Source organism: Leuresthes tenuis, unplaced genomic scaffold (genome assembly GCF_036924035.1).
Source record: "Leuresthes tenuis unplaced genomic scaffold, fLeuTen1.0.hap1 SCAF_15, whole genome shotgun sequence".
NCBI classification, from domain to species: domain Eukaryota; kingdom Metazoa; phylum Chordata; class Actinopteri; order Atheriniformes; family Atherinopsidae; genus Leuresthes; species Leuresthes tenuis.
In genome coordinates, this window is record NW_027325369.1 from 25,815,916 (window position 1) to 25,832,514 (window position 16,599).

General features: G+C 38.7%; 1 protein-coding gene across 2 annotated transcripts in view; it reads right to left on the reverse strand.

The window, feature by feature from the left end:
- dlgap2a (discs, large (Drosophila) homolog-associated protein 2a) overlaps positions 1 to 16,599 on the reverse strand; it is a 113,590-nt gene that overhangs the window by 32,213 nt on the left and 64,778 nt on the right. For both annotated transcript variants that reach the window (XM_072365812.1, XM_072365811.1), the window contains exon 3: positions 8,948 to 9,162. In XM_072365812.1, coding sequence (XP_072221913.1) covers positions 8,948 to 9,162 — 215 coding nt within the window. The remainder of the gene's footprint in view (positions 1 to 8,947; positions 9,163 to 16,599) is intronic.

The window sequence follows — 16,599 nt, forward strand, 5'->3', positions numbered from 1 at the left end:
TAGCAAAAGCCCAATGGAACTAGCTCTGTATGGATTTTATGATACATTGAATGTTTGCTTGGGAGTCTTCACCAAATGCTGCAAACATTAGGGTGATACTATATGACCAAAATGGCCTCTCTGTAATGAGAAAAATGAGAGAATATAATTATCTGAATTAGTTGGCAAAAAGAATTGCCTGTTGAGGCAATGTTTTCTAGATAAAAAGAAAAAACATGTACACAAACACGCATGATGTAATGAGGAGTCACTTATGAGTTCATGTAAGTTCACATATGCATTATTTACTACCACAGCTGACCAAACGAATTGAAAAGTGATGAAAAACTACACTTCATCATAAACCACACACCCCTGCCCTATGTGCACAATTAGATATCCACACAAAAACATTGTCTGTTTGTGAACAGTGAATGTTTGTGAAGCTTTTAGCTGACAAGATCAGACGGAAGTGCACAAGTCCAAGGCTTAAAATGGGTATTACTTCACCCATCCCTGCCTGTGGAGATATCATCATCAGTTGAGTGAGAGGAGGCTGTTTTGAGAATGCGTTGGCCCTTTTTATCAAATCATGCCACAGTAAATTTCCTCTAATGTTTCTGATTGGTGCTAATGCACTTCCATTGTCAGCCAATATCAAGGCGAGGGATGATGGGAATCTAATGCTTCCTGGTTTTATGCTGCCAGAGAGAGGACTCTTTCAGTGGTTCAGAGTGTCCCGATTCAAAAGTGGCTGCTGTGTGCTAATTATGTTAGTTCAAAATAATCTGCCGACTGAATTCTGCATTCACAGTGTAAAGACAAAATCTGAAGCATAAAAATGTCAAAATGCCTTTTTACAAAAATTCCAACCTAGAAAACTAGAAGTTATGTTTCCGTGTTGACAAAAATACTTACACTAAGCTTTGAATAATACCTGCAAGTCATATCAATGTCAAAAGCTAGATTCCTGATAGAAATAGGCTGCAAAAACACGTATGTGTTGTCTCCAGCTCCACGCTCTTGTCCAAATGTGGGTGTGAGCATGCAGGAAAAGACGAGGAACTGCAGTGAATCTTTGAACCAATATGAAGAGCATCATAGTATGAGAAATGGTAAAAACTACATTAAATACCCTTTGTGATCAGAGAATCTTCACAATTCACGACTGTCTATATTCAAAGATGTAATATGCAACCTTAGAAACCCACTAATTTCCACTCTAGAGAAGCAGGTTAACACCAATTGACCTAACATGCATGGTTTTGGACAGTGGGAGGAAGCCAGAACACCCAGAGAGAACCAATGCATACACAGGGAGAACATGCAAACTCCACACAGAAAGGGCCCAACCCCCAGCTGGGAGTTGAACCTGGAACCCTCTCACTGTGAGGCCACCACACCACTGCGCAGCCCTCAGCCAAAATCAACTTTGACAAAACCAGAAAAATGCTGGCTATGGTCATAGTCCCTTCATTGTGGAGGGATTTTTAGCTGCAGATTGTAATTTATTCAGTGGAAGAAATCCTGGAAGAACTCGGCACCAGTTTATAAGTGCAGCCACAACACAGAACGCAGCGGTTTGGATTGCAACACACAGCGAGGTAGAGGGACTCACGCTAAGAATGTGATTATGCCTCAAAGTTACTATGATTGCAGTTGAGTTGAGTTATGGTTAGAGCTTGACCTAGCTATCTAATTGGACCACTCTTCTTGTCCCATATACATATTTTGTCATACACACATGCATTGTGTCTGACATAACAATGCTGCATGAGAAAATATTTAACACATTCTGCCGGTTGTAACTTTCTCTGTGGAAGATCATCCTAAATCAAAATATACCCAAATTCAATGCACAGATGTTGTCTTTAAGTTACTTGAATTAGATTTTGTCAGATGTGGTTATAAAATCAGGTGTTTATTAGAGCAGAGCGGCAGTCTGGAATTGCCTTTAGTGACTGCAGCTTGATGAATAGTCCATTTCGATTTCAGGGGCGTTTAGACATCTGACAAAATAAACAGAAAAATGTGTGAATGAGAGCAGCTTTATTGGGAATTCACACTTTACTCTTCTCCCAAAAAGATGGATCTCAGGAGCATATGTGATGCGTTCAGGCCAGTTTGAGTATAGTTGAGCCGTCCCCAGCCTCATTATCTGGGTGTGTTAGTCCGAGCTTCGATTCTGTAAGATTTCGGTGGGACAAACATGCTTACATGCATTTTAAAAGTCCAGTTTTGGTCTGACTAACACAATAATTTCTCATGTAAATGTGCTTACTTTGCTTACTGTGCTCCAGTATATTTAACCTTTAAACTCTTTTATATCCTATTTAAGCCAGGTGCCAAACCATCAAGAGGAATGCAGTTTTTTAGAGCAATCAATCAGATTTTAAATTTGGAAAAGCCATGGTGTTATCGGTTACATTCAAACATAGATTTTTTTTTGTGTTGAGAAAAAGCTTTGCAAACAGAAAATCTGTCTAACTATGCATAACACGTCCTCGTCAGCCACAAATCAATGATGTGGACATCTGTTTTGACCTTGAGAACTCAGGGAGACATACTCATACACAACACAATGCAAAATAAATGAACAATTACATTATGTTAAAACAGGAACAATCGAAAGCTTTGCCAGTGTTAACTCTAATTAATCATAGCCACACAAGAAGACAATCATTGGTGCATAACAAAAAAAGGGGATTATTTTTGACACTGACAAAAATGGGAGCGACTGATTGCTTTGTGTGATTAGACACCAGGTCACGGTCACTTACAGTCACGTTAGCAGATATGGATGTCAAATGTCGATGTTCTTCTGTGCATGTCTGTCAGCGCAACCTGTTATCAAATGTGGCACATGATTGACTCATAATCCTAATGACTTATAGTGAAGTCTGCCACATGTCACCGAGTTCATCATCATTAATGCATTGTTTAAACATCTTTGGCAGGTCCAACCATTGGACAAAAAAGCTGCTTCATATGGAGTTTATCACAGTTGTCTGCAGCTTACAGAACCAGAGTGGGATTTGGGGTGAGATTGGGTGAATGTTCGTTAATTAAAACATGCATTTACTGACATCTCACTTTAGTTCAAATGTACAAACTGTTCCACTTCAGTGCACCGGCGGTGACTGTGATTTATTCTTTGTTGGTGAAAAGAACAAAGACCCTGTCAACCATAAGAGTGACAGAGAGCTTGAAAGAGGGAATGATGGAGGGAGGTGACACAACTTGATAGTCTGTTCTCACTTTAACATGATTTGCTCCAGGGAGCTGCTGCTGTCAAATTTGTGTTTGGCCCATCAGAATGCCACAGAGGGACATCAAAGTGCTACAGGTGCCAAGGAAATCCGACCTATGCCACTTTTGTCTTCAATCTAATCTAATTCCATCACAACAAGCCCAATGAACCATAATAATATAAGAGCTTACGTGGCAGGTGGCATTGGCATCTCTGATGCCTCTTATATGTGGACAGCAACAGGTATAGACCACAGCACTTAAGAGCCAATAATAAAAGTAGACAAATGGCCTTTTGAACTTTCTAACTATAATAAGCTTGGACAATGAAGTGATATGACATACTTAAGATGGCACAGGAAGGACTCCAAAGTTAATCCTCAGATTTAATTTCTCCATACAAGTGAGTCATTTTAAAAGGATCCGTTCTTCTCAACACTGCTTATCCAAATAAGGTTGCGATGACTTTGGGTTCCTGTCTTTTTATTTTCAGCATTGCACTTTTTTATATTGAACAATTTGAAACTGCCCATGTTTTCAGCTGAAGGTGCATTTTAAATAAAGCTATGTCCACTGCAACATCAAACTACTTTACTTTGTAAAGTTTTCATTCACATGTCTGTAGTTAACACATTATGGCAAAAATATTAATTTGGTAGATATTTTGAAGTTTGCCAAACAGCAGCCACACTCATGTGAAGATGTTTTGTAGTTTCATAAGATTATGGCTGGAAAATCTATTTGTGCGCCTTGTGTGTGTGTGTTTGTTTTCTACTAAACCACAGTAAAAAATGTTTTCACATTTATTGTTTAAACTGTTATCCTACCCATCCTCTCAGCAGTCAGACTGGTCATGACCAATTTCACGGTCAACATCACTCTCCGCAGGAATCAGGCTATCTGCTGCTCAGGGGCTACAAAAGCATTTGATGAAGGGTTGTTTCGCTGTATATGCAGGTTGAGCTTTAATTATTAAAGATCTTGTTTAATTTTTACTCATCAAATGACATTTGAAGAAAATTATATGCCTAGTGATTTAACCTTGCTTAGAAATATGCTGAAAATGTGGCATTCCATTGTAATTATCTAATTCGTCATCCACTAAAGCCAGTTCAGTGATTGTCCAATTCAATAATTCACATCTCTGGCTGCTACAACCTTCCCTACATTAAGTTCTTTTGCATGCAAGCTTTTCAGCCTCTCTTTGGATCTTTATACAGTCCATTTTCTCCTGGCAGATTCAACCATTTGGTTCTTCACAAAATCATTCTCATATAGCGATAGGAAAAAAAGGTCAGAGGGCACCACATCCTGACATCAACCTTTGAGTGAATTTGCAGGCGTTTCAGGACTCTTCTGTAATGAGACCCTTGGGGACACTCCTGAGGTTTAAAATGAAAGCACCAACAAACCTTCCTCTGCTGACTCAATAACACAACCGCTTCTGTCAATGGGCTCAGAAGCAGACCACACACTCTGAGCCATGCTGGTCAATATCTTGCTCTCAGCAGAGCCTCTTGGTTACAGCAGAGAGAGCCATTTATTCAAAGTGGCGTTGGATTACAATAACTGCATTGACATCCTTCCTGCTGTAGCATCCTCAAATCATTCACTGTTTATAGCTATTCAGAATTGATAACAAGGGAGAGCTTTACAAGATGTGGAAAAGTAGGATCGTTTGCTATGGCTGAACTACTGTCTATGTTACAGCATAATTTAAGAGAGCTTTTAAAGAAAGCAAAATTATTGCATCCTTTACCATAGTATCCTAATGATCCTCGCTGATCATAATCCATAACGTTCGACTTGTCATCGTGCTTCAACCAGGCTGAATATCTGGCTTGTTATGCAGCTCAAACAGATCCTGCTCCCTCTCTTGTCACCCTACTAAGAAGCATAATAAACACTGAGCCAGAAATGTTCATGATCAGTCCTGTTTGTGTGCATGTATACAAACGCTTTCATGGAAGTAAAGTTAACAGAGGAAACATGTACATGCTGATTTTGTGGGTGTTGCCTACATATTTCAAGAGAAAGAAGCATTCTGTTTGACAGAATCTAAAGACCTCTGTTGAATGGAAGTGAGCATTGTGTCAGCGGTCTGATGACTACTCAGACTAGAATATGGCAATACGAGCGAGGGACTCATCAGTGGTGGTCAGAACGCGTTATCTTGTCTGGTACTGACATCAGATACTGCAGCTATCTGTCTGTCACAGACCAAACTCTACAGTAGGGTCAGACACAAGGTCATCTTTGCATAATGTCTTCAGTTTATGTCATATTAGTGGCCTGCAGGCATCTGCAGATCTGAAGCTGAGCAGACACACTGTGTCATTTATGCAGCAGTATTCTAAACAATTCTCCCACAGTAAAACACACTATGTGAAGGAAAGTGGATATGCTCATGTTTTGCTTCAGTGTGGATGAGCTCAAGCCTAAGTCTTAGCCATTCTCTGTGTAGAAACTATTTTGGCATACCCATTTAATAACAGATTTTTCTTCTCAGTTATTAGACTACATATTTTTCCAATTTCATAGATTTACCAGATATCATTGTGGTTTGTGGTTTGATGATCCCGTCATCGCTCTGTCTCCGTCATATCTGTAGTACAAACTGAAACTGAAAGATAAATGAGTATCTAAAACCTATAGAAAAGCACTTCATATGAAGAAAAAAACTGTTACATTTGACAGCTATTATTTACTACCTGGATACTAAAATTGTTGTTGAGATTGTTTAAAACCCATTCTGTCTTCCTGATATTCCACCAAGCAAATAAGGCATCCTCCAATTGATGTTATAATTGTTTATTTTCTGGCAAAGAGTGAATAGAAGTCCAAGAGTACTTTTATCCATCATCAAAACTAAGAGAGCATAAAGGATGCTGGGTTAAACTCATGGTGTCAGCAAAGAAAGCAGGTCCACAATAATCATCACAACATTACCAGAGAGCATCTGCACTGTCATTTTGATGACTTATTTTACCATACACCTTTTAAAAGGCAGAAACAACATCTGACCATCTGCAAAAGACAAAATACAACTGGGTCCTGCATTAAAGCTCAGCTTTTAATCAGCTAAAAAAAATAGCTGGTAAATAAACTCATTATACAAGAAGAGCAAGAACAGAAGAAGGTAAAAATATTGTATTTTCAAAGGCCAGGCTTGGGGTATATTTTATAATATAACATTATGAAAGTCGACCCACGAATATCAGCTGTAATTACTGTTGTCACATTCTTGCCTCACAGCAAGGTTTGAGTTTCGGCTGGGGCCTTTCTGTGTGGAGTTAGCATATTCACACTGTGTATGCGTGGGCTCTTTCTTTCTTAGTACTCCAGCTTCCTCCCACAGTCCAAAAACAGGCATGTTAGGTTAATTGGTGACTCTCAATTGATTCTGGGAGTGAGTGAGAGCATGCATGGTTGTTTGTCTTGTTTCCCCTAAGTTGGCCCTGTGATGGACTGGCAACCTGTCCAGGGTGTATCTCGTCTATTGCCTGCTGTGATAGGCTACAGCCCACCTACAACCCTTGACTGGATAAAGTGGTTGTAGATAGGCATTCTTTTGCAAACCAAGAGAAAATGGTCCCTTGAAGAGGGAACAAAACTGAATTTTCTGTTTGCAAAATTTGTAAAATCACTGAACACAAAATAAAACTATAATTGCTATGCAATGACTATAAACATTTAATTTATGGATTCAGCATTTAAATCAGAAAGCCTTCAAACTACTGGGAAACAGGTCAAAACAAAACAAAATATAAAGAAAATCTTGTGTCAAAGTATAGTGTTCACTCACTGCTATAATCAAAGTTTTAACTCTTTTTTAATGTATATGTTACAAGGCATATCTTGAGGAAAATCAACCCTGGTATGATGGAGGATTTCTGCCAACCAATCCTGAACACTTGAAGCTGAAGCTAGCTGAAGCTAGCTGAGGAGAAGTTAGTACAGGCTAGTTGGAGAACACAGCAGAAGCAAGGCCGAATGAGGAACTGTTGCACTTGGTGAGCCATGGGAGGCGGTGAGAAGCTTGCTCCCGGTCGAATGGGCACTAACTAAAAAAGCCACTAGATCAATGAGCGCCGGTGGGGAACCCAGCAAGCTTTCAGTCAACTCGTGGGCCAGCAAGACTTAGCTCCGCTTACACCTTGATTAGCCCAGCGCTCCTGGAGCTCTGTGGAGAGTGAGCTTCTGGACAGTTCGCATGTACGCAGCTTCTCACATGGCCTCACTTCTGCTGTGTGCTGCCACTTCTGGGAAATGGACTACCTCTGAGAGCACTGGGCTAGCTCGAAGCACCTGAATTGTTGAAAGCATAGAACGTGAATACACTACAAAATGATACTTCCACATGCAGATGACCTTGTATAATTCCTTTGACTTTGAGAATCGCTCTCTGGTTCAAAGATGTACAACTTTACTCTTTAAGTGGGTTTAATTCAACATAGTGAAGTGACAGGAAAGGCTAGTGTCAGAGGTTGGATATGTGGTTGGGGCCAGAATAGGTCATTGATTGTTCCCCAGCCACATAATAAGGAAAAAGAGGTAGAGTCTAATCCCGGGCAATTTTAAAAACACAATTTGTACAATGTGGAAGTCGACGATGAGTGTTCATTTACAACTGCCAAAGTGGTACTTTGAGTGAAGGGGGCGCAAAATAAACAATTCTATAAGAGGTGAAGGAATTATGGAGCTGAAACCAAATAGAAAAGCTGGAAAACACTATAACTTATAGTAAAATCTGTAGGTACTAACAAACAAAATAATTTCTGACTCTATGCAGCTGCAGAGTAATCTTTGCAGTGTATCAGAAGATGTATCTACCAAAACTGTAACTGACCTTGCACACATAGATACTGAAAAAGACAGATAATCTTAATATGCATGTTAATAATAACAAGCAAATACCTTTAGGAAAAAAACACAACTGTTACTGAATTATCTCTATTATTAAATTTGAGTCTAATCTATCGGATTTGTGAATTTCCTAATCTAGTAACTCGTCTTGCATCTCTCAGTAACATAGTTGCTTTTGTTTAGTTTTTTTTCCCATGACTTTGTCATCAGCTTGTCTCATCATGTAATCCTCTTATTAGTTTTTGCTTTCTCTAATCTGTCAGCAAGAAAATATCCCTGCAGTTCCTCACCATTTAATTGGACATATCAAAGAAGAAGGCTGGGTGCTTTCTTTTTCCTGGTTTGAACCTCCATAGAGGAATTCTACTTATAAGTGGTGGAGTCACTCTGTTTTTAGGTTATTCAGAGACTGTTGACATAGATTTCAATGTATAATGTTTTTAGACACTTTCTGGAATTAATCAGCTCAAAACCATTTTACTCCATGTTTCACTTTGAAATATCATCTTTTGCACCCCCCAATGGCAGTATGAAAAACATCATGGTTCCCTGTTTAGATCCCAGAAGAATCCAATCTAAGATGAACAAAGGCAAAAAAAGATTTTTAAAAATGCCTTTTCATATATGAAAAAAAACACTTACAGATTGTATAATCAAATAAATATCCTAAGCTTGGTCATGTTGAATAAATAAAATTGGCATGAGAGTTCTTACGACACATGTTGTTCATTCTGTGTCAACCCTGGAGGCAATCTGAACACATAAACAAGGTAACGCAAAACAAAAGTTGAACTGAAAAAAAAAAAAGCCAAACAGCATGAACTGCTTATGTTTGATTTCACATGCGCCATACCTGTGAGAGTCTAGCAGCTCCCTGGGTCTGATGATGGCCTTGACCAGAGCGTCTGGCCGAACCGACTTCTGAGGCGATGTCTTAGGGCTCGAGTCTGATTCTCCGCTTTCTTCGTCTCCCATGGCTTTAACATAGCTACTGCTCCGCATTCGCCGACAAGGGATCTCATCATCTTTTCCACCGTCAGGATAACCCCCCCACTCATCATGGGGCACCTAGTAGAGCGGGACACAATGACGCACATGAAGACTGTTTTATCTATCTGCAAAAGTAATGATGTACTTTCCCTAACAGAAGAGAGATACATGTAATGTTATTCTGACGAAATAATAACTAATTTTTTGGCCACTTGGGGGCAGTCCATGTGGGGCCTTTTTCAGTTTTAAAGTTTTATGTATTGGGAAAAAATCAAATTAATCTGGTCCACACTAGATAATAAAATGCACTAAATACAACCTCAGATTAACAACAATATATGTAATACTCTGTCATAATTTATCTGACAAAAAAACAAAAAAACAAACACAGCTACAATGCCGAAGCAGTGTGTGAAAAACTAAGTACATCTCATGATTGTAGGACCACTTTAAGCTGCAATAACATTATGACACTATCATTGTTTCACATTGTTGTGAAGATACCTTGGCACACTCTACAACGTTGCTTCAGTTCATTGAGGTTTGCAGCATGGGTTTATGCACAGCTCTCTTAAGGTCCCACCACAATATTTTAATCAGGTTGAGATTTAGACTTTGACTGGAATATTGCAAACACTTGTTTTCAGTTATTCTGCTGTAGATTTGATGCTGTGGACCTGTTGTATGTTTCAATCAAGCTTTAGCTGTCAGACAGATATAACACCAAAGGGCAAACGTTTTTTTTTCTAGCTCAGAGTACCATACCACTCTTAAATAAGAGACATAAAACATTAAAATCATAAAAACAAGTGTTATTAGATTCTTAAGTGATGAAGCAACTTGGTTTTTAATATACACCTCAACTGAATCTGTATAACTGGCACAATTAGAGCTCATTTTCTTGATGAGTTAACACACATTAAAACCCAGTTTCTACTACTGCTCAATATTTAAATTTCACCTAATTTGAGCAGAGAACAAACTACTTAAGACCTTGTTTGAAACAGTTTTGTAAATTTAGCTGGGCTGTTTATCATGATTTCTGACAGAAGACAGAAGAAAAGACTTAAGGAAATTAGCTATCGTTGCTCACTCTGTTGTAGCTATCACACCTGCCATTAAAACAAGCAAGGCAGAATACATGCTATAATTTTCTCTTTCACTCGTTAAAGCAGGTAATTAAATCTCAGACGTAAGCAGTGCCATTATCCCATTCAGAGTCAAAATAGAGACTCTTACTTGCGTTTTCTGCCTCTCTTTACTGTACATGGAGTGAATATTCTCACTGAACAATTTACATCAAGCTAGCCATGAATGTTAAATGTGGAGCGAGCACCTTACACATTACAATACTGTAATAGTAGAAATTAATGCACTTTGATGTAAGCCTTATATGCATTTTTATTGGTGAAATCAATTTCAAGCAGAGCACATGTTACTGTTAATAAAGTATAATGTGAATACAGTGTGGAACAAGATTATTTTTTTCAGTCGTGATCATTCTGCAAAGGAACATTGAGAGTCCATTATAGCACATGCCATTACACCACACACAGTAACGTTATTATATGATCTTAATAGGTTCCTGTATTGAAGATGGGTGTGGAGCTCTGTGAGCCAACTTCACCCTCTATAATGGACCAATTCTGATTGCTTTTGATGACATTAGACACAATGCCACAATTACTCTTGACATCTCTTTGTCTTGCTCTCTCACTCACGCACACATTTTACTGTCATTAAAAAAAGCAACTGGGCTGAATTACAACAATAGCTGATGCAGGATCTCAGCTTCTCTTACATATAACACAATGCACAGGCCCAGACACCCTCCATACTTAAACAAATGTACTCTGCTGATTATCTGTGACTGTCAGAAGCTTGGCTTGGTCATGCACTCATAAAATATGACATTGTCAGTAATCATTTAATTTTATGTGTTAGTTGAAGTCCTCACTGACGCAATACTCATTTGTCTCTTTAACATCCTGGCAGCAGGTTCGCTCCACAGCAGTTCAAATTCCCACCCTAGACTTTATTAAGTTAAATTTTAGTCGAGTCCATATGTCATGGATTTTATGCCTCTGGAGCAGAGAAGCAGTCAAGACTTGTTTTAAAATTGTACTATTCTACTATTGCTAATTAAAGCATTGGATAAAAGCAATATTCTCATAATAGTGATGATATGTTTTCCTCTGCCCACCAGTAACTAAGTCACAATTTACAAGTTCACAGTGAACTCACTGGCAGCAGACTGTCTGTGGAAAATGTCAGGAGGAGATAGGCTACGTCGGAATGTCACTAATGCGTCAGGCAAATGACTCTTACTCAGTTTCTTATGCAAATGTAGACTGAAATGGAATTGTCATTCAAAAGCATATAAAATAGTTTAACTGTGAGCTATTTGTAAGACGTTAAATCCAACAGATGCACAAAAGATATCCATGAAATGTATCTTCTCTCTGGAAAAATCACATTCCTGTGAAACTAACTCTCTAGCATCAACATATACCCATTCAAAACTGCTTTTCTAACAAGTTTTAAGTCAAAATGTCTTGAATAATCAACCAATTATGGCTTCATTGGGACCAATACAAGTGGTGAATTAAAGCAGCCTAGGATTACATGATGTTGTGTTTATGTTGCACAGTTAGCCTGACTGATGAGGATCAAGAACAACCTAGTTCTCTGAAGATGGGGTGGTAGAAGGCTGTGGCATTACAACACAGCAAACGGCATGGGTACATGCAGCACAAAATGACTCGCTTCCAATACAAAAGTGAAAGATAAAATTAGACCCAAGTGCAAAAATTCCAACTCTAGACATACATGAATGAATTAATTACTTTAAAGGTTTTTTATCAGAAACACGCACTCAATGTGGACATGCACATACCCATTAGGACACAAACACACACTCAAAGACACACTGATAAAAGTCATTCATCTCCCCTCTTACGACAGGCATACACCATCTACCAAATGGAGTCGATGGGTTAATTAAGTCTTGGAGGGGTTTGATATTTTTAGACATCTCATTAATGAACGGAACGCCAGAGGACAGGCAAGCTGTGGTGAGATGTGTTTAATTTGGATTCACTGATAAACTGTGTAGAACGTAAGGTGTCTCCCTGTAAAGATTTTAAAAAACAAAACAAACATTGGGCAGCTTTATGTGCTTGTATTGGCCGCCGTGAAAACACATAAATCATCCAAGCATTCGAAGAGGTGCCAAAGTACTATGACAGTGGAAAGTTTTCTGTGTTCTCTTTTAGAAATAGTTTCAGCTTTTTCTCATGTGTCTGCACATTATGCTCCGACATAACAAAACAAAAACAGGTTTTTGGAGTATTTTATTAATTTTGAGTAAAACTGTGAAGTCCCACTTACATAAGTATTCAGGCCCTTAATTACAACACTATCATTTCAGCTCTGGAACATCCTACTGCTACCATTTGTCCTTTAGATGTTTCAACAACTTGATATGAATCAAACTATGCCTAACTAAATACACTGGACATTATTAAGAAGATACACACCAATCAGTATAAGTCTACAAGTAAAAGTTGTGCATCAATAACAAAAACAGAGCCATGTGGTCAAGAATTGTGTTTGCATGTGCAAGTTAGGATGTTTTTAGAGCCCAGATCTGAGAGAGGCTATGAGGACATTTCTGCTGGATTTCAAATGCCCAAAAGCAAAGTAGCCTTCATCATTCTATAATATCTGAATTTTGGCACCACCAACAGACTTCACATCAGTCTGAAATATAACAACATTTGTAAATATTTAAAAAGGTTCTGAATTGTTCTGTTTGCATAGTTTGCAAGCTTATCAACACTGGCTTTGCTGCTCACCTTAATAAAAAATCCAGCTAAGAGTTGATGTATAATTCAGAGGTAAGCATGCACAACTGTAGTTTCAGGAAAGCTTTGATAGCTTTTTTGTTACAGGTCCTCTACTGTTCAGCAAACCTTTTTACGGCAATGACGTAAAACCTCTTATGGACATGATCCGAGGACTTTGGGGTTTGTGTGAAAATTCACAGTGCAAGTGTGAAATATCATATTTAAATTAAAATTTTCACAACAAGATAACTTCTAATGCTGTTAATTAACTGGATGCCACCCAGTTTTTGAGAGACGTGTAAATTATTTTGATGAGGGTTTTCTTCGTGCACACCAAAGGATGACTGCATGTCTTGGCATATGTCCTAATAGTTTTGGCATTTCAGCATTGCCAATAAATAACCCTGTTGAATTGGCTCATCTCATATATAGCTGGATAGTGCCTACAGGGAATGCTAGCTTTGTGTGACTACTTTTAAGTGCTTTTATCTGTGACTGCAGTGAATAGTCTGTGTGTGCTTGGAGGCTGGTTAAGGAGGCAAGCCTCAGCCAAAGCTCCTGCAGTGCAGCAGTGCATTTCATTGATTAACTCTGCGGCTATACCTATATACCCACTAAGAAACATAAGTCACTCCTATTAAATAAAGAAACAGAGGGAAGTAGACAAAGACAGAGTGATAGTATGGAAGGGGTACAGTGTAGTAAGATAGATAAATGGTTGAGACGGAGAGGACAGAAGACAAAGTTAAGCTCTAAGGCTTCAATCACTGGTAACCCAACCCCCAACTTCAACCCCTACATTTCCTCTCATAAGATTGCACGAACATGCTGAGAGTGTACAAACAGGTGCCTTTTACTTTTTTTTCTCGGAACACCTAATGCAGACCAACCACTCACTCCTCATCTTTCATGCGCCTCTTTCATACATACGCCCACACATGTGACATTTAGGAGTCTGCTTGGTAATCGTGTCTTATTTGCTGACACTTTATCATCAGATGTTAGCATGGAAGTGTAAACAGACATCAGAAAAAGGAAACACTCATGCAAAGAGTCAAGCATCTTCTTCATCTTTTCTCATAGTGTTAGGATCCAATTATACTCACAATCCCAGTCACTTCAAACAATACCAAAGCATGTTCTGAGACAAACACCTAATTTGATTGGTGAAGTGCAAGGGCTATGACAAAGAGGGCTATGCTTTTCTTGAATATGCACATGAGTCATTATTGTCACAAAGTCAAGAGCAATACATGACTGTGTGTCAAACTGCCTGCATCCAATTTTAGTTTTAGCATTCAGTTCAGTTCCGTGCTATTATTAGATAATCATTAGTTGAAACCTTTCACTTAAAATGTCCATATACTCAAGCAGCTGAATAGCCTATTAGCCTGTTGATTAGCATTTATAGTTTTCTCCCACACATTCTGGTCTCCCTGAAATCCATTAAAAAAGTAACAAAATATGATTCAATGTTCCAGGAAAACAGTATGTTCTGTAAACTTATCAGTGACTGCATAGATTTTAGTTTTTGACTACTGTTGGCTCCACAATACACAGGGCTATTAAGGAAGATGTGTAAGGCTTTGTATCGTTTCATATATCTCTGTATACTTTCATGTAGTGCACTGTGTACACTGAGCTAAATTCAAACTTCAGCACACTAAAAGGCTCTAAATAACATTCAGACAGAGAGTTCTAAGAAAGCAGTTCTAAAAACTGTCCACCTCGAATTTAGTTATAAGAACTGCCCTTATTGTTATTGCCCTTAAACTGTTTCATTTTGCATTTGCACATAAGTTGGGGACCTTGATCAGGACTGATGTGACGCAACGGTCTGCAACAGTGACGTGTTACTGTAGCGCCACACTCAACAACGAAACCCGCGAAAAGTAAGGAGAGAAGAAAACAACGGCACCAAGACGCTAACAGAGAGAGCGAGGAGGCCACTGTGTTTATGGTCTGCATGACGGCAGTATTAATCATTAATCACGATCACATCAGGCGTCTAAGATCGAGGCTGGAAGAGCACACAGAGAGTCAGGAGACGAAGAATCGAGCAGCAGGCGATACTTCTTCGTTTCATGAAGGAAAGAAGGACAGCAGAGCGCCGCAGACAAAGGAGATGACGTATAACTTTAACTTATTAAACATGCGCCGGTTGTGTCCATGTCGTATGAGTAAACATTTCAGACAAGGGGCATAGCTACCAACCACCAAACACTTAAGTCATATGTGTTCCTATGGAAGCCAGAAAAGACCCTGCCTCGGAGAAGGAGCTAAAATGGTTATAGGAAGTGAGGGCCGTGGTCCCTAGTTCCTGTATGTCCAAATGCGTGAAAAAACGGCCTAATTCCTGAAAAGGTTATAGGAACTGCAAAAGGTTCCTACAGTGGGAATGCGCCTATTATAACACAAATATTTTTTTTGTTTCGTAGATTTTAAAAATCTTGTGAATAGATGACAGGTCTGAGTATTTGAGATGGAGTAAGATGCTCAGGAGTTCAGGATCGTGATTCACTGGGTAAAGTTGAATATGGTCAGTATAATATTCATGACAAATCATGTGACACCACTCCCAGTGTCTATCCTTGTCAAACTCTATTGGCAATTCGTTGACTCATCGTAATGAAAACTGGCACAGGTGCTTTGCCCTGCATCTTCCTGTAGCTGACATCCACCCTCATCTTTTCTTGCATCCTGAAGACATCAACACCACATCCTCACACATCCATAGATTTAAGTTATTGCTGACGCACACATCATTTGTCTGTTAATCTTTGCAGGAATAAATAGCCCAATTTATTTTAAGTTAATGTACTGTGTGAAATCCCAACAGCTACTTCTGTTTGGCACAGTCAACATCAGCTTCTACACCTAAGTGTGTGAGACTAATCAGCTGAATGGCCGTGGATCTTCATCTGCATTATTACCACAAACGTACAAACACATCCATCACTGCATCACTGGCTCTTAAGGCTAATGTGCTAGCATACAAAATTTAATCACACACATTGAACATAATTGGAAGCTAAAAACCTCCCTATTTGTTGGTTTTCAACCTTCAGCTAAATTAACATATATCCTGAGCAAAAATAACTGGATTCAAGCCTGCTGGATTTCTGGCATCATCCACCAGCTAAGTCAATGTGTTGTGTGTTGCAAAAACAATAGTGTACAACAAATTTGTCAGAGATTGTTTTGCTTGAATCAAACGCTTTATATATATATCTCTTATTTTTATATAAGTCTGCAAGTGCTGGATTTAAAACCTCCAGTTTTAGAGTTTAGTCCGAAGGTTCTGAGCAGTGTGAGAATCACCTGCAGAATTCTTGGAAAGAAAATACAACAAAAGCTGCAAATATAACATTTAAACCCTTCAATAACTATGACATTATCATTGTTGGTCATTACTAGTGATTTAGTTTTGAAGAACACACACACAAAAATAGGTGTTTTTAATTGTAGAGTGCGCCAAACATCTGAGTATTCAATAATTCTAGCCTGAAAACCCTCATTAGGAATTAAAAGAAACTTAAGGTTTCAGATAATAAATCAAAAACATCCTGAACAGCCAAAAGGCTTGCAGACTTGGTGGTGACAAGCAACACTGTCACCTCAGTAATAACGAAGAAGTATCATTAAAAAGGTAATACTGTGTTCTTTT